The following is a 22,651-nucleotide window of genomic DNA, read 5'->3' as shown; positions in this document are numbered from 1 at the left end:
ATTGGACCAAAAACATTACAATCTGAAAGAAAAAGAGCATTGGTCTGAATGTGGCTCGCTGCGCCGCGGAGCAAAGCCACCGGCGACCACACGCATAAAACCACAGGAAAACCACACAACTGCGCACACCATTCCCGTCCCGTCTCTCCTTCCCGAGGAGGAGGCTGTCAAGTGCAGTTGGAGGCAAGGATGTGGAATGTTGAATAATGCACGTTTAATACGAACAAAGCCCACCACACCACAATGCGTAAAAGTTTATGCCTGGATTTGGCATTTTGCGGATTCCAGCGGGCGTTTTTCTTGTCACCGATTCAACTCCTTGCGGGCAGAATAAACCACCAGCATCACATAAAAGACCGCGTATAGCCTACGACAACGATATCATTGTGGTCTGTTAGGGATTTGAAATGTGCCCGTTGCACAAACAAACCCAAGGAATATGGCTGGTCGTATTCTTTATTATATTCTCACCATAATGCACTAGTCGGCACCTGCAGGTATAGCCTACGGACCCACACACGAGAAGAACATTAAGCATCCAAGCTGGCCTGAGTTAGGCTTATTTTTCAGATAAAATAGCACATCGCGCGCAAAATGCAAGAGAGAGAGAGGGAGATAGAGGGAGGAAAAAACGTCTGCTTTCACTCAATTTGCTCCTCTGTCCCTTTCATCAAATAGTCGGCTACCCTCTCTCTAGACCTTGCGATCAAGTTGTGCCCTGCCTGGATGCATGCGCTGCCGGGGAGAGAGAGAGAGAGAGCAAGAGGGGGTGGAGAGAGATAGACAGAGAGAGAGAGAGAGAGAGAGAGAGAGAGAGAGAGAGAGAGAGAGAGAGAGAGACTGCAATATCATTTGTGAATCACTCTCTCACAGTGCTGCAGATAGAAGCTGCGAACACACGCGCCGCGCGTCTGCAGGTGAGGACTGAGAGAGAGAGAGGCTGAATATAATGCTGGGCAATATTCGGTCTTTAATAGGAAGAATTTGATTTGAACAAACATTTTTCTTTTGGATTTATATTATTTTTTCGTTGATGGTGCGTGGTGTGGTGTCGTTTCTTTCTTTTTTTTTAACGACCCTGGCATTTTTCTGTCGCTTTGACGTGTCGTGGAGTTTTCTGCTTGCTTGCACGGGGAAAGAATTTCCACTCCAAGTGCACTTGGAAGGGAGCGGGGATCAGGTCCCTCAGATGATGCACAGCACGGATAGAGCGAGCGGATAGCAGCGGCTGGTGTTTTTCTTTTTTCTTTTTTTCATATTCCCCATCATCATCGCAGAGACAGAGAGCTGACGTGATGTCCCGCACGGTCAAGCCCTCCGTGTGATCAAGTTTGGAAACTGCGCGGACACGTAAAAAAAAGACCGTCTCTCTGGAAATATATAAACAGAGGAATATTTGGAGCCGCCTCACCCACAAGGATTCTATGGACATTATAAAACAACTGAAAACGGTGAGATTTTGACCTTTTTTTCCCCGTGATATTGTGAGCTGGATCTTTTTTTTTCTCTTTTTTTTTGTGGACGTTTTGCTTTTTACGCGCATTCAATTCTAACGCATTTATGGCACTAAAAGCCCCTGGAGCGCACGCCGTATACCACCGTATACCACTGCGGTTCTACTGAAATAGGGAAAGCGCAAATAAAAAAAATCCCTGGGTTTGGAGGAAAAGCACAAGCAGAGGAAAAAGCCCCGTGCACTTGCTGCTTTGCTGTTCACTGCAGTGGAGGAGAGGAGAGGCGTCCGGAGGATGAAGTCTCACGCATCCCGACACGGAGGACTTCAGATAGACGAGCACGGTATTTGATTCTCATATTAGGACATTTCGAGTGGACCGTAATCACGGTCATTACTGCAATTTAATTTTTAAGAGACAAGTGAACGATTTTTGGCGACAACAATGAGGACTACTGGTGCAGTGGACTATTTATGCTACTGGATGCTCGTCTTGCAGCTCGTATATCAGCCCGCTGCCAAGCAAGTGCTCCGGTATCGGCTGGCCGAAGAGGGACCCGCGGATGTCAGGATAGGGAACGTGGCCGGCGACCTGGGCATCGTCGCCGGGTCCGGCGAGGTGACATTCACGCTCGAGTCCGGGTCCGATTTTTTCAAGATTGACAACATCACCGGCGAGCTCACCACCAACGAGAGGCGGATAGACCGTGAAAAACTACAGCAGTGCCAAATGATATTCGATGAAAATGAGTGTTTTATAGATTTTGAAGTGTCCGTGATTGGACCCGCGCAGAGCTGGGTCGACCTCTTTGAGGGAAAAGTCATAATATTAGACATTAATGACAACACCCCGTCTTTCCCTTCCCCGGTTCTGACACTGTCTGTGGAGGAAAACAGACCCATTGGTACCCTTTACTTGCTGCCCACAGCCACCGACAGAGATTTCGGCAGGAATGGAATAGAGCGATATGAGCTCATCCAGGACGGTGGGGAATCCAGGCGGCTGGGCTCCTCAGCGGGGCGCGACAATGGGGACTACTCGGGCAAGAGGCGATATGAGGAGGGGGCGAGCAGGAGCAGCGTCTTTGAACTGCAAGTTGCTGACACCACCGATGGCGAGAAGCAGCCTCAGCTCATCATTAAAGGGGCCCTGGACCGCGAGCAGAGAGACTCCTATGAGCTCACGCTGCGCGTCAGGGACGGAGGAGACCCCCCTCGCTCCTCTCAGGCCATCCTGAGGGTGATGATCACCGACGTGAACGACAACAGCCCCCGGTTCGAGAAGAGCGTGTACGAGGCCGACCTCCCGGAGAACAGCTCCCCCGGCGCCCCCATCCTGCAGCTCAAGGCGGCTGACGCAGACGTCGGGGTTAACGGTCAAATCGAGTACGTGTTCGGTGCGGCCACGGAGTCAGTGAGGAGGCTGCTGAGGTTGGACGAGAGCACAGGCTGGCTGAGTGTGTTGCACCGCATCGACCGCGAGGAAGTGAGCCAGCTGAGATTCACCGTAATGGCCCGCGACCGAGGCCAGCCGCCCAAAATGGACAAGGCCACCGTGGTGCTGAACATCAAGGACGAGAACGACAACGTCCCCGCCATCGAGATAAGGAAAATTGGACGCATATTCCTGAAGGACGGCATAGCCAACGTCGCCGAGGATGTTGTCGTTGACACGCCTATTGCCTTGGTTCAAGTGTCAGATCGTGACCAGGGGGAAAATGGCATAGTAACGTGTACAGTGGTGGGGGATGTTCCCTTTCAGCTCAAGCCAGCCAGTGAGATGGAGGGCGAGCAAAATAAAAAGAAATATTTCCTCCACACCTCTGCGCCACTGGACTATGAGGCCACGCAGGAATACAATGTGGTCATAGTGGCTGTGGACTCTGGAAGCCCCAGTCTGGCTAGTAATAATTCAGTCATTGTCAAAGTGGGTGACACTAATGACAACCCTCCCATCTTCAGCCAGAATGTAGTCGAGGTGTCATTCCCCGAAAACAATGCCCCTGGCGAGAGGGTGACAACCGTGTTAGCCATCGACGCAGATAGTGGGAAGAACGCTGAAATAGCCTATTCCCTGGACTCATCAGTGAATGGGATTTTCTCTATCGACGCAGACAGTGGAGACATCCGTGTAAACACCATCCTGGACAGAGAGCAAACAGAGCGATACGAATTCAAAGTGATAGCCAAAGATAAGGGCATGCCCATACTTCAGGGCTCCGCCACCGTGGTGCTCCTTGTGGCCGATAAGAATGACAACGAACCAAAGTTCATGCAGGACGTGTTCACCTTTTATGTCAAAGAGAATCTCGAGCCAAACAGCCCCGTCGGCATGGTCACGGTCATCGACGCGGACAAGGGCCAAAATGCCGAAATGAGTCTTTTCATCGAGGAGGAGGAAGAAATCTTCTCCATCGAGAACGACACCGGGACCATATTCTCCACGCTGTCGTTTGACCGCGAGCAGAAAACCACATACACGTTCAGGGTGAAGGCCGTGGACGGAGGCGACCCTCCCAGATCGGCCACCGCCACGGTGTCGCTCTTTGTCATGGACGAGAACGACAACCCCCCGCATGTCACCTTCCCGATAAACAGCTCCTACACCCTCCTTCCTCCGTCCAGCAACGTCCGAACGGTGGTCAGGACCGTCATCGCCACGGACACCGACACGGGCATCAACGCCGACCTGAACTACAGCATCATCGGCGGCAACCCCTTCAAGCTGTTCGAGATCGACGGGGGAAGCGGGGTCATATCGCTGGTGGGGAAGCTGGAGCAGAAGCACTACGGCCTCCACAGGCTGGTGGTCCAGGTGAACGACAGCGGGCAGCCCTCCCAGAGCACCACCACGCTGGTGCACGTCTACGTCAACGAGACCCTCTCCAACTCCACCATCGTGGAGGCCCAGGTGGCCAAAAGCCTGAGCACCTCGCTCAACACCAACATCGCCGGCGACCCCAACTACGACCTGGGCAAGCAGCGGCTGAGCATCGTCATCGGCGTGGTGTCGGGCATCATGACGGTCATCCTCATCATCCTGATCGTCGTCATGGCCCGCTACTGCCGCCCCAAGAACAAGAATGGCTACGAGGCCGGCAAGAAGGACCACGAGGACTTCTTCACGCCGCAGCAGCACGACAAGTCCAAGAAGCCCAAGAAGGACAAGAAGAAGCAGAAGTCCAAGCAGCCGCTCTACAGCAGCATCGTCACCGTGGAGGCCTCCAAGCCCAACGGGCAGCGCTACGACGGCGTCAACGAGAAGCTCTCGGACAGCCCCGGGATGGGCCGCTACCGCTCGGTCAACGGCGGCCCCGGGAGCCCCGATCTGGCCAGGCACTACAAGTCCAGCTCCCCGCTCCCCACCGTCCAGCTGCACCCGCAGTCGCCGACGGCAGGGAAAAAGCACCAGGCCGTTCAGGACCTTGCCCCCGCCAACACCTTTGTTGGCACCGGAGATAACATTTCCCTTGGATCTGACCACTGCTCTGAATACAGCAGTCAAACCATCAACAAGTACAACAAACAGGTAAGAGTCTTCACTTCGTTCTCCGTCTCCACGAATGTCTAGTGTTCCTCCCCCGTTAGCGTGTACTCTCTGCAGTAATGCCTTCTGACAGGGCCTGTCTCAGTAGTTCTATTGCCTTTATGGTGCTAATGTACGTCAAGTTAGTGGCATTGATCTTGTTTTGGTTTGGAGTGCCATTCACGTGCAATGTTGAAAATGGAAGAGGGTGGTTTAGATTACTGTAGGTGTAGTTTGCGCTCTGTCACGATGCGTTCAGTGTTTTTCTGTTAATCTTTTCACGTAGGGCTGAAAGGCAGGGTGTCCTGACCGCTAACCTTCGCACATAATGTGTCAGAGTGCTGTAGACAGCTCACATAAGGCTCTGGTTTGCAGTTATTTCATCTCAGAAGGGAGCATGGCAAGGGAGCAAAACGCCCCTCGGCTAGGTCAAAAACTAGACACCAAGAATGCAGCATTAGACGTAGCTGGCTGTGTAAGGAATGCTAGTTGCAGTGTCCCGTTTTACAGGGGTTTGACTCTGCTTTGACTGGGAACATCTGGGCAGGAGGTTGTATTAACATTCCTCTGCACTCCCGCTCGCCTGTATCAGCTCCCCAGCCTTATAGCGGTGAAACCGTCTCTCTCTCTCTCTGCACCACCACCTCCCCTCCTTCCTTCCATCCTTCCACTGTTGATCTGACTCCCCTCCGCTGCTCTCTACGGTAGCTCTGCTCATATCTCCATTTTACTCTTTTCATCTCCCCGTGCCTTCTCTTCATGGCCAATTCCTTCTCTGCTAACCCTCCAGCTCTCCTTGACTCCTTTCATGCTTCCTCCCCCCACCCCCTCCTCCTCCATCACCCACAGCAACTCTTTGCCATCATTCGCTATGTAAAAATGTGTCCATGCTTCATGTGACTTTCATATTCCAGGGAGTGTGTGTGGATATTTCATATTTTGAACCCTGCAACACCCCTCCCTTCATTCTCTTTCTTTTGGCACGGTTGAACCCAACTGGGGTTAATTCATAATGAAGTCAGACTTCTTGATCTGGCGTTTGCCAGGAACAGAACACTTACTCCATTGTTTCATGTGTTTCTTTTTTCAATGGACGTCTAATGCATTATTGATATCGCTCTCTTTACTTGGTATAGGCAGCTATTTCCTTTAGCATTTGAGAGTGCTGCTCTCTCAACAGTGCACGACAACACAGGACAATATCGTCGTTGTCGGGTGGGAAACCTTGTATGTCCAAAACCGTTTGTTTTGTATTCATCATTTTTAAAAATGATTACAACCAGTGAAAACAGCCGATCTACAAGCACACAACGCCTCGCACCGCGAGGCGTTGTGTCCTTGTAGATCTGCTGTTTTCACTTTTGTGCGATGGCCTTGTATGATGAAGCATTGCTTTACTTTGCAAAAAAAAAAAAACTGCCCGACAGTGACGACATTTTCTGCTTGTATTTGTCTCGCCTATCTCCCCTCCACCGTTTCCCATATTCCATGTCCATCTCCGCCTCCTACATAGTGTACGTCTCTTTTTGGCACCTGTATCCGTCTCTCTGCAGCACCTCTTCCTTTCCTACAAAGTCACATGCATTCTCGCCTCTTATTCTCCATCTGGCTGTCTCTCCGCTCAAATCCCTTCTTCATGGCTCCTCCTGCAAATGGTCGCATTTACATTCCTGCTCTCTGCATTGCATCGTTTTCTTTCATGCATTAAGGCCATTTCTGTCTCCCTCTCCCCTCTCTCTCTCTCTCTCTCTCTCTCTCTCTCTCTCTCAGCCATTTACCTCTGTCTCCCTTGGCCCCTGTCTCTAACAGCTTCTAATATAGTGTGTTCAGCAAAGCTGCTACCCAGAGTGTGAGGAGTGCTGTTGCTTTCGGATGTCTCCTGCATAATTAAAAGGGCACTCTATTCGGCGCTGCTGCGGCAGCAGCATGTATTGTGTGTCACCGTGCGCCCCACTCGCTTATATAATTATTTATTTACCTTTCACATAAAACCGCTGTGGTGATTTTCTTTTTATGGGGGGGGATCTTATTTGTTAGGATACAGTAGGGCCGCTGGCAAACCCCAGTCATGTGCCGAGAAAGGGAAAAAAAGATAATTCTAAATGCACACTGGCGGCTACACCGAGAATTATTACTGCCTTTTCTTGCGATTCCCGGGCTACCTGTGTGAGCAAAGTGGAAGTGATTTATGCAAAATAGCGTCTTTGCGGCATGGAGCACTATCAAATGATGGTGATTGGTGCCAGGTACAGGTACTCAATATACAGCGAGCATTATTCAAATGATCTTTTATGTCCCCCTCGGCCCTATAATCAAATACTCAACTGTTGACATGTTCCGCTCAGGTGAAAGGGGTCAGAACTAATGGCTGCATGAGAGTAACTAATTGAGAAGGTGGCGTGTTCACGCGCTCCAATTATAGCCTTAACACAGCCACCTCTGTTTTAGATGGTTTAATGACACTACTGCGCGTCTAAAAATACTCGTGTTGTCAGGTAAGCGGCCCTATTATGCTAACGCGATCACGACTCACATGTATGTAATACATGCATTATGTACTCAAGGTGGCTTAGATAACGGCTTGGCTTTATGTGTGGTAGGTAGTAGTGTCTTAATGTCTGGTTGATAATATGGTTTCCTGAGCTGTTGGAAGATAGAAGGTGTGTGTGTGTAGCTATAGCTCATTGTGCGTGCACGCGTGCGTGTGTGTTCCCTGTAGAGGAATTACTCCTATAGCTAAATGGCAATTTAAGAACCTGTTAATATGAAACTGATATGACTGAATCCCGTGCTGCAATTCCAAATGCATGAGATTTTCCCCTGTCATTAAGTATACGTTTAAAATCTGAATTTGCAAATTAGGCTAAAACCCTTGAGAGGATGAAGGTTAAGATTTGTGACAAGATGCAGCCACCTCTCTTTCAGTTTTCTCTCTCTCCTCCCACCACACACACGCACGCTAGGGATGGGACGATATAAAAAAATGTCATATCACGATTATTGTGACAAAAGAAATCGCGATTTACGATATCGCGATAATCAAAATCCATTATCCTGGGGCGTAGCATTCTCAAAAAAATAGCAGATCTACAAGCTCACAACGCGTCACAACGCATCGCAACGCGACGTGTTGTGAGCTTGTTAGATCGGCTATTCTTTGGCAAAGACATTTGAAAGGGATTGAAAAAAAAAGACTGTATCAAGTACGTATATTATAGCCTACCTTTTACCAGTTACAGAGGGTTTAAGTGGTACCGGATATGCAGCTCGGCAAATAAAAGGTGAATTGATCCCGGTGCATGACGGAGGACGATATCACGATAAATTAAATCTCCACGATACGATTATCGTGAGTGTTTTTTTATCACGATAAACGATAATATCGCTTATCGTCCCATCCCTACTCTCCTCCCAGCACACACACACGCACGCCCTCAAGCTCTTCTCTTACCACTATCCTCCTATCTGTCTGTGGGGAGACATAGAGAGACAGGGGCACAAGAAAGACGGCCCTGTTAGCGGTGTAGAGAATGGTTCCTACTGTTTCACATGGGAGTTTGGGTTGGATGCAGAGAGAGAGAGAGAGAGGGGGGGGGGGATACTGGCCAGAAACGGTGCGTCGCTGTCGGGTGGAAACCTTGTATGTCCAAAACCGTTTGTTTTTATCATTTAAAAAAATAAAGAACTAAACTAGTGAAAACAGCCGATCCACAAGCACACAACGCCTCGCACCGCGAGGCGTTGTGTGCTTGTAGATCTGCTGTTTTCACTACTTTTGTGCGACGGCCTTGTATGATGAAGCAGGGCTTTGCTTTGCGAAAAAAAAACGTACAAATTTGAAACTTGGAGATAGGAGGTTTCAGCTTCCGACAGTGACGAGTGTGAGCTCTATGGTATCGGCTTCCGCCTCCTCTACCTACCTAATCCTACGATAACCACGTAGGGTGTGCTTGTAGATCTGCTGTTTTCACTACTTTTGTGCGACAGCCTTGTATGATGAAGCAGGGCTTTGCTTTCCGAAAAAACGTACAAATTTGAAACTTGGGAGATAGGAGGTTTCAGCTCCCGACAGTGACGAGTGTGAGCTCTATGGTATCGGGTTCCGCCTCCTCTACCTACCTAATCCTACAATAACCACGCAGGCAGCCTGCTCGCCCAGGTAACTAGGCAACCGGCGGCGTTTATATCGGCAAGGGGAGAGCCTTCTCCTTTCAACCTCCGTCAGACATTTACGCACTCATTAAGCTAAGCGAACTGCGAGGAACAAGCCAGGGTGTCACCGAGCAGCTGTCAAAGAGTTGGAGCAAGACCGTTGACGGACATGACATTTTATCCTCCGCGGCAGCACCCCCTCGGAGCTCCACTGATTGGAATTCTTATCTTTTTTTTCTCTCCTTCTTCTTTTCGTCTTAGTCATCTTCCATTCCCCGTCATATATATATACCTGTTTTGGTGTGTGTGCGTGTGTGTGTGTGTGTGTGTGTGTGTGTGTGTGTGTGTGAGTGTGTGTGTGTGTGTGTGTGTGTGTGTGTGTGTGTGTGTGTGCGCGTGCGCGTGTGTGTGGTGATTGAGGGCTAGTAATCATTGCATCTCTTAAACACCATATCGTCGGGAGGAAACCTTGTATGTCCAAAACTCTTCGTTTTGCATTTATCATTTTAAAAATGATTTAAGCTAGTGAAAACAGCCGATCTACAAGCACACGCGGTGCGAGGCGTTGTGTGCTTGTAGATCGGCTGTTTTCACTACCTTTGTGCGACGGCCTTGTATGATGAATCAGGGCTTTACCTTGTGAAAAAAAAAACATACAAATTTGAAACTTGGAGATACGAGGTTTCTGCCCGACAGTGACGATATAATTTGGTGACTGAGGTCCCCAGGGGTCTATACTTGATCCCCCCCCCCTTTTCCCCCTCTAAATCTCTTTGCCCCGAAAAGAGCTCAAGCTCTGTGAGCGACGCGCTGTTGTGAGGAACACGTTGTGAGCGTGTACTGTACATCTGCTAGTTAGGGGTGGGCAACTTTGATGATGGCGAGGGTCACTATATTTCCAACTTCACTCCAGAGGGCCACATTGCATATTGCTACGTCCTACGTACTTTGTCATTCTAGTATCTCAAATAAAAGAAGCAAAAAAATAGCAGATCTACAAGCTCAAAACGCATCGCAGCGGCTGTTTTTTGCTTCTTTTGAATTGGAATCCTGAATTATTTGTTTTATTTTTGAATTGGAATCCTGAAATATAACATTTTGATTTAATTTCAAACCTATTTAGTTATATACTCATGTTAACATTATGAACCTAAATACAAATACGTTGGGCATAAAAGAAGACATTTTAATACTAGTCATTAAGCTACTAAGATAGACTGACAGAATTAAAGCAGGTCATGTTTGGAATTGTAACAGCTGAAATCAATAATATATCAGTATTCCCGGTATTAACCTGCGGGCCGCATTAAGGTGAAGGTGGGGGGCCGCATGTGGCCCCCGGGCCGCCAGTTGCCCATGTATGTGCTAGTATGTTCTGTTGATTCAACGCTCGCCTGTTATAGGACGTGCCCAGAATACGGACCCCGGGGTTCGTCCCATTAATAGCAGAACACATTGTTTGATTACTTCTGGCAAGTCGTTTCGATTCTGCCCAGTGGTGGGCCAGAGGAAATTATGCAATCCCTCCACAGCGTGGTGCAAACAGAAGGGCCTGCAGGCGCTCGCCGAGCCGCGGATTTCGACACCAGCAGCCGCCCACTTTTTTGTTTTATCATTGCACTTCAAAGGGCTGGCTGTGTCCAGGTGCATGTGCTTTAATGAACGGTGAGTTGAAGCAGCTTGTGTTCCAGCGCTCTCACAGCGGCCGGGCCCCTCTGGGCACGGCGTATGCCCGGTCCGCACGCAGCCAGCAAGCACATCCCTGGCTTGTCTCGCCTCAGGGTCGATGCAGAGTAGGCATGACTGGATTGGATGTTGCCCTCGGCCCGCTCACCTCCCGCAACCCCCCGGCCAGCTGTTCCCCCCCCACCCCCGATGTGTCCTCATAACTGCAACCTTTGCAGTCTGGCCTCGTGCACTCTGCATAGGGGCATATTATTCTCGGCCGCGGCCACAGTGTCCCCAGACAAACCGCATCGCCATAATGCAAATCAGAGGGGGTCACCTCGCTGACGTCTGCCCCGGGCCGTGAGCTCAGCTCGGATGTGAATCTCCTTGCAGGTTTTCATGCAGATCGGGAGACCGACGTGGAAATGTAGACTTTTGACTCGCGCCCCATTTGTTTACGCACCTACAGATGTAGCAGCCTATAAACGCCTCTGAAAAGCCACACTTTGACCTCAGTTTATTTTTGTACGCTAGAGTCTACTATTTCTGTTGTTGGCACACCGAATATGGACGCTAGGGTCCAAGTGGTCTGAGGACCCCCTAGGGTCTTAAACAGGGGGGTCCCCCTGTTGAAGACCCATGCTCTAGTATATATATATATCAATAAGACAAAAGCGTACAATATGGGTGTATGTTACCCCTCCCACCCCCCATTGTTCCTGCTCCAAAAGGGCCACAACCCTGGTATCTTGTCGTATGCGTCACATTTGAACGAACCTGTGGCTGTAAAAAAAAAAAAAAAAAACATTCCGCCACCTGTGTGTGTGTGTGGACCTCTGTGTAACTCCCAAGCTGTGTCTTTGGTATTCATCACTGCTTATGCCCCCCCAGGGTTTGTTTATCGCATTCCCACAGCATTATTTATTAAGAAAGGCATTAAGAAAATAGCATTTGATCAACAATTTATAGCTGCGCCATACTGTAAATAATATTACTGGCAACAAGGAATAGCCCCGGCAAACAAAATGGTATTCTCTCTGGGATTTCCCGGGGGAAGGAGTTAGCTGAGAAAACATGGGCAGCTGCTGCTGGCAGCCGGCCTCGCCATTACCCAGCCCATTCAGTGTTTCCCACTCTGTGTTTTGGTTTCCTTGCGCTCAGATAAACTCTGTTGTCTCCTCAGCCGTGACTTTTACCAACACAAAATGATTTGCAAGAGTATATTATCATGTTCTGTGCATATTAATCAGAGGTGCTGTATTAACAAATACATGATGCTTAATGCTCATGCTGTTGCAACTTGGCTTAAATCAAAGATGTATAGCATAACGCAAAACATTATGTCATTCACACTCCCCGAGACAGAGTTTGAGAAGATTGAGTACATTTAAGACGAGCTGTGTATGCTTTTGGTATGTTGTTGCTGCTTTACCGGCTATAATGGCTAATTTAATCACAAGTGTATTGGATGGCTTAATTTGCTTCATGCTTGCTCAGGCCTCGTTGTTTACGTTTAGAAGGTGGAGGGAGAGTGCAGAGCAATAATACCCATGAAATGGCCACAGCAAGCACTTTCTGGCATAATTTGGTTTGGGCCATATGAATGCATTGGGTGTAGGGGCAATTACTAATCTCATCTGAGGATTGGATTTACCTGATACTCAAGCAGAAATGGCAATAGGAAGAAAACAGAAAGGTCTTCATAAAGACAGCAAGCAGTGCTGGTGCTAGAGCTTATTGGCAAAGGTGCTCCTGTATATTTGATACTGAAGACTTTCCTCACTCCATTTATAGATCATCACTGAACCGTGAACATATTGAATACTGAATACAGTATACGTTTGTACGTGATACATTGTCCTTTCAAATATAATGGCTCCTTCAAACTGTATAGCATTGAGGTAACCTTGGAAATGATACTGTCATTTCTCTGTCTCTGACTACGTTTCTTACTGGCTCTTAGTGTCACTGTCCCCATTGTATGCGAACAATGAATTGTTATTGATTTTGCTGGGCTCTCCTGAAAGACAGTCGTCACAATTGAATCTGTTAATAGCCATGCTGGACATGCTGTCCACAGCGGTTGTTGTTCTTCTTGTTCTGAACGGACGAAGAAGGAACACAAGTGAGGTTACAAGCGAGCTGACAAGAGATGTTAAGTGTGCACCGCCTTGATTGTGCTCAGGTGCCGCTGATTGTAAATCCTGCATCGTTAGCTTGTACATTTGCTATTTTTGTAGCACGACACTAGCGTGCGACCAAGTACAAATAACCCTTTCAGTGGCAGTGATCAGAACTACCTCCTGTCGCTTCAGACAATTTCATACGCGGCAGTAGACAGACACATTACATGGCAGTCGGATCTCAACAGCAGGCACGTGCACACATAGACATCAAAGGGGGCTTGAGCCCCTGCCCTTTTACCTGTAAAAAGTGCCCTCTCCAGACCATTAATGCATTTTTTTACCACGGTGAAAGAAATGCAAATGCCCCCCTTTCCATGCCATACCTGAAGGCGGCATTCAAGAGAATTGCCTTGTCCAAACTCTCCTGATTTAGAATGCACCATCTTATGTTTAAAGAATTGCCCTCTCTGTGTAAACATCCATGCTGTACGTCACATCTCCAGTATTGACTTGATAATGTAATGTAATGTAAAGTTCAGTGTGGTATCAAGCACCAAAAATAGCCGACCTCCAGCTTCGGAGCTTGGAGGTCTGCTATTTTCGATATTTTCACCCAAAAGGCCCTTTTAGAAATTTCAGCCCCTGCCTCTCTAACATTCTCTGCTGCACGTCCCTTCTCAACAGCAACACTGAGACAGTCCTTTATACTGTAGTGCCATCCATTATGGCTGCACTCGTCACACCAAGCTCTTGTTTGGTGCTGCAGTCAGTCAGTGGGGGGGTTTTGTAGAGTGAAATACTGTACTGTACCTCCACAGGCCCAGGGCCTCCTGAGATGTAATGCTAGCCCAGTTTCTGGAGTTGTCCCTCCATTCTGACTGCTTGTGTTGTAGCTCTGAAGCGGCAGCAAACCGAGAACATCACTTAGCTCAAGTGCTGGGTTTACCCAGGGGAATGGTTTCTCTGTCGACGTGCGGGAATGCAACATGCATCAGACATATCGTCGTTGTCGGGTGGAAACCTTGTATGTCCAAAACCGTTCGTTTTGCATTTATGATTTTAAAAAATGATTTAAACTAGTGAAAACAGCCGATCTACAAGCACACAACGCCTCGCGGTGCGAGGCGTTGTGTGCCTGTAGATCTGCTGTTTTCACTACTTTTGTGCGACGGCCTTGTATGATGAAGCAGGGCTTTACTTCGCGAAAGAACGGATACGTTTGGAACATGGAGATACGAGGTTTCCACCCGACAACGACGATATGACGCTCATTGTTTGTGAGCCGTGCGGGCAAAACAACGGCAGTTTGGACCCGCTTCTCCTCGCGTTTGTGTCAAACCTACCATAGCACTGAAGGCAGGACATGTAGTTGACGACGTCTCTGACAGGTTGGAGCCATGTTTGGGCGACGGGTGTCCGAGTCATTTGTTCTTGGGTTTTCCTACGTGCCGTCAATTTGTGTTCTGTCTACTGGGATTATTGTCATGAATTATGGGAAGCAATTGTACAATGTAACAAGACATGTTAGCATGTGCTTGTATGTTTGCCACACTATTAGTCTCTCTTTCTTTGTCGTGTCTCTCTCTCTCTCTCACATGCATGCGCACGCACACGTGTGCGCGCGCACACACACACACACACACACACACACACACACACACACACACACACACACACACACACACACACACACACACACAACCACACACACACACACACACACACACACACACACACACACACACACACACGCAGTGTCAGATGAATCACTCCCTGTCAGCGCATCGCACCGGGGTGCCATGGTGTCAAGGGAACTGCCAACGGGGTCCGTGCACTCCCGTCAGGGGGCCGGCAATTTAAAACCTGTCCGGCGCGGGGCGGCCATGTTGTGACACACGTCCTTCATGAAAATGAGAATAAGAGGCGTGAAAAGGCTGACACTTTGCTCTATAACTTACCCCTAAGTGCCGCGCGTTACCGCGGCGGGCCAATGGCGCGGCTCCTCCGCGGACAGTGAACTTGTTTATGAAGAGAGGAGCTGACAGGTGGAATAAAGAGACATGTTGAGTGATGCGCGCCGCCACAGACGGACAGAGTTATGAGGGGTGGGTGTGGCGTAGGGCTGTCACCATCACCACGCTTTACTTGGCGATTGATTGTCCTTCAAATAATTGGGATTAGCGGATTTAATTGGAACCACGTGTAAGATTACTTTTCTGTTTGCCTTTCAGGTTTTGTTAGCAGAAATAGCAAAGGGCAGATGTGAAAAATAACTTCAATATCGTCGTTGTCGGGTGGAAACCTTGTATGTCCAACACCGTTCGTTTTGCATTATCATTTAAAAAACGGTTTAAACTAGTGAAAACAGCCGATCTACATGCACACAACGCCTCGCACTGCGAGGCGTTGTGTGCTTGTAGATCGGCTGTTTTCACTACTTTTGTGCAACGGCCTTGTATATGATGATGCAGGGCTTTACTTTGGGAAAGAACGTACACATTTTAAACTTGGAGATACGAGGTTTCTGCCCGACAGTGACGATATACTCCTGTATAAAGACTGACATTTGATATTCTAAAACACAGCAGATATAGTCACAACGTGTCACGATGCAGGCTCACAACGCATGTAGATCTGCTATGTTTGAAAATGTATTACTTTTTTTTTCCAACATGGAAAGGATTATGACAATTATGCAAAATAATAATCTAAAAGATTATGCGATTATGTAGTCATTATGACAGGCCTAGAGACGCACCATGGCATATGTATTGTGCAGCTTCATATCGTTGCTGTCGCGTGGAAACCTCGTATCTCTAAGTTTCAAATTTGTACCTTCTTTCGCAAAGCAAAGCCCCTGCTTCATCATACAAGGCCGTCGCACAAAAGTAGTGAAAACAGCAGATCTACAAGCACACAACGCCTCGCGGTGCGAGGCGTTGTGTGCTTGTAGATCGGCTGTTTTCTCTAGTTTGAATCATTTTTAAAATGATAAATGCAAAACGAACGGTTTTGGACATACAAGGTTTCCACCCGACAACAACGATATACTGTATCAGAATATGAGATTCCACAGGAAAACGTTGAATTTAGAATTAAGTAACGTGAAAGTAGTTGTGGATGAACTGGCACGCACTTCGAATGGTAGGAGTTGAGGCCTTACATTTAGTTTGACTCAGTTCCGGTGCTGTTGTGAAAATAGTAATGTTGGGTGTTCACGCAGAGAGCCAAGGCCACCCACAGCACTTCCACTTTGGAAATACAATATGTGCCTTGAAAGTATTGCTCCCAAAATGATTGAGTGCAATAACTGTGTTCAAAGTAATTGGGAAAATAATCATTTCACCCCAACTTGTACCTCCCTAATTGCCTGTTTATATCGACCTTTTTGTTCCCCCAAAGTGCTAAAAGAAAGGTATGATCTCATCGAGATTTGTGTTGAAATGCCATGATTGATTTTACAATATTTTGGGTAAATATTGCGATATAACTTTCTTGCTACTCTGTGATATCTGCATTCATACAATATGTATTGCATATGTATGGGTATGCAAATTACTGTGTGTGTGTGTGTGTGTGTGTGTGTGTGTGTGTGTGTGTGTGTGTGTGTGTGTGTGTGTGTGTGTGTGTGTGTGTGTGTGTGTGTGTGTGTGTGTGTGTGTGCGCGTGTGCGTGCGTGCGTGTGTGTTTGTGAGTGCGCACATATCTCTTCACGCATGCACACACCATGGTGCTGACAGGGAGAAAAAAAGGTAATAAGTTCAACAGTGTATCGGAGCATTTTTAATAGATACAACCTTGACCTTGGGTTCAGGTACACATTGATTTTTTCCCCCTCAAATCCTGACAGAGACACACCTGTTCTCTCTCTCTCTCTCTCTCTCTCTCTCTCTCTCTCTCTCTCTCTCTCTCTCTCTCTCTCTCTCTCTCTGACACGTGTACAGTACACAGCAAGATAGATGATAGATGTGTATTAACAATATTGTCACGATTTTGTATAGTGTGTTTAACTAATGATTATAGGCCTCTTGTTAAGATGCACATAATTGATTTGTCATGCTGATAGCCAACATGACACTGGGACAATTCAGGGAAAGAAAACAAAAGTAAAACAATCATTTGATTCGGCAAAGTGCAGCAAATAGTTTCTGGTGTCTGGCAAGTGCACATAACCAGAGTCACAGTTGATCTTTCATTTTCGTGAAAAAGCTTTAGTTTAGTCTAGTAAGAGGATGACGCCCAGCCAGGACATCCTGGGAACGTTTGTAACTAAAATGTTGCTTCTGGGTGGTCCCTGGAACTAGATATTTTGAGATAAATATCATTTTGGGGGTCCTTCACATGAAAAGGTTTGAGAACCACTGACATAGTAGTCTCTCAAGAACAGACTAACTGAGCTCCAGTTAAGTGAAAAGGACCTTTTCTTTGACGATGGCTGGCCAGATTGCTGACATAGAAACATAGGTTTTTCAAAAAAACCTTAGAAGGATTCAAAAGACACTCATAGAATCGGGTCAAAATTCAAATTTTCACAATTTTTCAAAAATAGCAGATCTACAAGCTCACAGCGCGGCACTCGGTGCCGCGCTGTGAGCTTGTATATCTGCTATTTTTCATTAGTTAAAGCATAAAATAATGATGCACAATATAGTGTACCCGTTCTAAATGGGTTTAAAGAGAGCAAATGTTTCAGTGCCCGTCTAGCCGCTTGTGGAACGCCCTACACCACCTGCTTTCAAATTATTCTTTTTTTTTTACCGTGGCACCGATCCTTTCACCTTTCTTTCTCGTTTTGCACAGAGAAACTGTGCAAAAACTGTGCAGATTAACAATTGGCCGGAAATAAATAATGCATCCCAAAGTCTGGCGTTGTTTTATTCTCTTTTCTTTCCTTCTCCCCCTATCCTAAGGATATAGTTTTTTTTTTTTACCCTTTTTTTGTAGTTTTTATTAACTGGCCTCGTAACACTCATACATATTTGCTAAGCAGCTGTCTCCGAGCTAGTATAATGGATGCGACTTGACTTGGGCAGAGAGGAGGGAGGAGGAGAAAAAAAAGGACAGCTTGACTGCCTCTATTAGCCCTGTTTTGGTGTGGCTCCCACCATGCGCCCCCCCAAATGAGATTATCTGTGTATGAAACAGGAGGTAGAGTGCGCACCGACCATCCATCAAAGCCTGGGGGGTTGGTGGGTGGGGGGGGGAGCAGACCTGTGTGAGTGCGTGCACATGTGCGCGCGCGCGTGTGTGTGTGTGTCGTGCACGGCAAATGGGGGCCTGTACAGTTCAGCCTCTCCATCATCCCACACGCCGGGCACAAACACAGCGACATGCCTGAGAGGGTTTCAATATCCTGTGTGTGTGTGTGTGTGTGTACTGTATGTCTGCATAGGGGTGTGTGTGTGTGTGTGCATGTGCCTGCTGGCATGTGTGTGTGTGTGTGTGTGTGTGTGTGTGTGTGTGTGTGTGTGTGTGTGTGTGCGTTCATGCATACATGTGTGTCTGCATGTGTACGCGTGCATGAAGTGTGTGTGTTCACATAGCATTTTGCAGTTCATTGTACTTGAACGTGTGCTTGTGGTTATTATTACATATCGTCATTGTCGGGTGAAAACCTTGTATGTCCAAAACCGTTGGTCTTGCATTTACCATGTTAAAAATGTTTTAAACTAGTGAAAACAGCTGATCTACAAGCACACGTGGCGTTGTGCTTGTAGATGTGCTGTTTTCACTACTTTTGTGCGACGGCCTTGTATGATGAAGCAGGGCTTTACTTTGCGAAAGAACATACACATTTGAAACTTGGAGATACGAGGTTGCCACCCGACAACGACGACATGGGGCACCTGAAGGTTGTGGTAGCTGCTGCCAGTAAGGTTGCCTGTTCTAATCCCCTTGACATGGCCGATGACGGACCCAGCAGGCCGAGGGTGAAGGCACTCCAAAAAAAAAAAAAAAACGCGACGGCCACCGGGCAAAGTGCCCTTGGGCAAGGCACTTGACCCCTCAGCGGGGGCCCAGCGGAGCTGCCCAGGAGGCGACGGTACAAGAGCACTGCGGTGGTAGCGCGTAACCCCGGATAACCCCCTTCCCACCACACCCACACCCACCCCACCGCAACCCGCTCCCTCTGGGCAAAAAGCTGTAAATAACTTGTTTTTTGTGAACTTGTCTAACACAAGGCTTAACACACACACACACACATACACATGTGTTTGTACCTCGGTAGAAGTTGTGTGAGGCAGCAGAAATATTCATTAGCGCGTTGCTCCGCGGGGCAGGCGAGGCCCCCGTATCGATGAGGCCTTACCTGGGAGAGAGCAGGCTATTAGCCCGGGCCCGATAAATCTTGTCAGTGGCTGGAGGAGTCTGCCTGCCCTGCCTGAAGAATGAAGGTCACTGCTGCCACCGAGTTACGAGCCACCTCCGCAAGACTCGCTGCTACTGTATCAGCGCAGCAAGAAATATGATGTCACACTAGGGCATTCACGAATAGTGATTTTTAGTATTCGAATTATTCGACCTCAAAGTATTCGAATAGTCGAATATTCTACAGGACTGGCCAAACTGTCAAATATTAAGTAAGCAAGAGGAAAACATTGTGAAAATAGCCGATCTACATGCTCACTGAGCATGTAGATCTGCTATTTTCACAATATTTATCTGCGGAACTGAGTCACATTAAATGTAATACCTACAATTCCAAGTGCTTGTCAGGGGTGGGGGTCCCCAGTTCAAATATGTTTATTTTGGGGGTCACGGCTTAAAAAAGTTTGAGAACCCCTGGTATAGAGCATTAACATATTCCTCCACAACACATTCTTTTGACTTCCTATCTAGCCAAGCTTTATAAAGCATATATTTCGAGAAAATAATAATAAAAAAATAAAAAATAAAAAAAAGAATATTCGACTTCAGTGAACAACGTCGAATAGTGACTTTGATATTCGAATATTCGAATAGTCGAATATTTGGTGAATGCCCTATGTCACACTACTAGCCTCTTCAGAAATGCTAATTGCGACCGTTAGGTTGCAAGTTACTATGAAAAGCTCCAGCGGCTGTCCGTCTGTCTGTCTGTCCGTCCGTCACATCACACTTTTGCCCTACGCTTATCTCCGCCACCGTCGTTGGCCCTTTATCGATGCCAGACTTTGCACGCACACTCCTTGAATGGCCCCTGATTTCTCACATGGCTCTCCTCTAGCGCCACCATTAGGCCGTTGGCTGTAACTTGAAACCCATATACCGGGGGGGAATATTGGCCAAAAATAGCAAATCTACAAGCTCACAACGCACTGCGTTTCCTTGTAGATTGTCAGTTTTTTGCAGCAGAGGTTTGGTGTAAATGGAAAAAGGGGTCCACGTACAGAGCCAACTCCATCTCGCTGAGGGTTCAAGTGGTTATAACCAGGGGCGTCACAAGGGGTAGGAAAGTGGGACTGAGTTACTAGGGCCCAAGGTGGAGGGGCCTTAATTATTTTATACTTTAGCTATTGAACTAAATATTTTGAGATGCGGGTCACATGAAAAGGTTTGAGCTCCACTGACATGGAAACACAGATTTTTCCAAAAACCTTAGAAGGATTTGAAATATTCAAAGATTTTCATGATTTTTCAAAAATAGCAGATATACCGCGCTGTGAGCTTGTATATCTGCTATTTTTCAATAGTTAAAGCTCAGGGGCCCCACAGTGAATCCTTGTACCCGGGGCCCAGAATTTGGTGCGACACCCCTGGTTATAACCATTCCCATAACTTCAAATTTCACCTGACCTTGTGTATTTGTGGATGTCGTTCGTGTCAGTAAACATGTATCTTCATCCTCCTATATATCCCAGCAGATTTCCTGTTGGAAAATTGCAATATACCGTGGCATTGACTGTAACGTTATGGCTTCCGCCCTAGACAAATTCTACCGTGGATAGAGCGGTTCCAAGTCACTTAATATGGTTTCTGGGTATTGATTCGCGACACCTTGCCCTTATAGTCTGTTTATTAGCTGGCTTCAGTTTCACCTTTTACTCTTTTTCTCACGCCGGCGTCATGGGGGAGATGGTCCTTATTTCTCCAGCCGCCCGCGCGCGCGCGGCCGCAGCCTTCCTAATAACGGCGACATAGAAGTCAATCAAACACGGGCCACTGGGCAAAAAGAACTGCGGCCATTTTAGCTGTTAGGATTGAGTGGGCGAGCTCAGACCAGAGGTGCTTGAATAATAACAGCTTCTGCACTCTGGCTTTTTTGCTCGGCTTAATGCTTCTATAGAGAGACAGGAGGGGAGAGAGCGGGAGTGTTAGGTAATCAAGACTGAACGACTAGTCTTTGACAAGGTTCATTTTCTCTGGGAGGGTCCACTGGTCCATTGCAACACTTGGGACACAATAGCCAATTGTAAATTACATAGTGGATTCAGCTGGTGAATTGCCTTGAGGGGGCAGAGTCAGCCTGCCGAGCGGGAGAAGAAAACGGGGGGGGGGGGGGGGGGGGGGGGGGGAGAATGTTGTTACGTTTGTTGCCGTTCAGTTCTCTGGCTTGATGAGGTCTGGGATTGGGGGAAAGGTAGGTGTATCAATCAAATTGACACATCCGGGGGCGGTAAAATGATTAGAATAATGGTAAACAAAGCCAACGTAATGCACTCGCCTTACCGCCGCTCTCTTTCTCTCGCACTGCCGCGGCGGCTCCCTCCTCGCCTCAACTTTACTTCAAAGTCAGCGTTTGCTTTCGCTTCACTCACACAATGAGATTCATGACATTAAGCCGTTTAGGCCTAGAATTATTGAATGCTTTAACTGTTGAAAAATAGCAGATCGACATCTGCAAAAATAGCAGATCGACATTTTCACGATTTTGGAGAATCGTGAAAATGTGGGCACATTTTTCAATATATATTTTTCAAAGCAAACTTTTGTAACTCAAATCTCTGCTCCTGGGGGATCCCTGGAACAACATATTTTGAGATGGGGGGGGTCTGCGGCAAAATAAATGTAATTTTGGGGGTCCTTGACGTGAAAAAGTTTGAGAACCACTGATTTGGAGGAAGGATTTAGAAGTCGGGTCAAAGATATTTAAAGACTTGCACACATTTTCAAGATTTTTCAATATTTAGTTCCAGGGAATCCCCAGAAGCAAAATTTGAGTTACAAATGTTTGCTTACATAATATTCAAAGATTTGCACACATTTTCACGATTTTTCAAAAATAGCAGATCTACAAGCTCACAGCGCGGCACTCGGTGCCGCGCTGTGAGCTTGTATATCTGCTATGTCTCAATGGTTAAAGCATAAAGTAATGGTTAAAGGGGTTAAGATCTAACGCGACTCGGGGCACGTCCCCGGTATTCGAGGGTTAAGTCTGCCCACAATGAGATATCAACAGCAGCCTTCATTGCGAGCGAGGTGACGTGCTGTGAACATAAGTACATAATATGAGTACATGGCCCGGTGAAGGGGCTTATGCACTGTTTAATGGAAGGGGGAGCTCATATAGGAAAAGGCTTTGACGAGTGCCGGCGTGGCTGACATTTAACGAGTGTGTCGCGGAGATCCCCAGCTGGACCCTGCCTAGAAGACAGTTACTTGCTGTTTAATCACCATCAGAATTCCGCGGGTGTTTTCGGCGGATGTTTGAGTGTGGAGTGTGGATTGCGGCCCGATCTCTCCTCCTCGCCCCCACTCTGTGAGGCCAATTTTGCTGTCCGTTTAACACAGTGGTTCTCAACCTGT

The 22,651-nt window shown here is 47.5% G+C and overlaps 1 protein-coding gene across 1 annotated transcript in view; it reads left to right on the top strand.

Annotated features, from left to right (window-relative positions):
* Positions 1 to 1,898: 1,898 nt before the first annotated feature.
* Positions 1,899 to 22,651, top strand: part of pcdh7b (protocadherin 7b) — a gene marked incomplete at both ends in the record, with an annotated part of 217,790 nt that continues 197,037 nt past the window's right edge. The window contains one exon of the mRNA XM_080741292.1: positions 1,899 to 4,982. Coding sequence (XP_080597418.1) covers positions 1,899 to 4,982 — 3,084 coding nt within the window. The remainder of the gene's footprint in view (positions 4,983 to 22,651) is intronic.

This window comes from Nannobrachium achirus (genome assembly GCF_963921795.1).
Source record: "Nannobrachium achirus genome assembly, chromosome: 14".
Lineage (NCBI taxonomy): Eukaryota > Metazoa > Chordata > Actinopteri > Myctophiformes > Myctophidae > Nannobrachium > Nannobrachium achirus.
The sequence above is the reverse complement of the archived record's forward strand: the minus strand, read 5'-3'. Positions and strand labels throughout refer to the sequence as shown.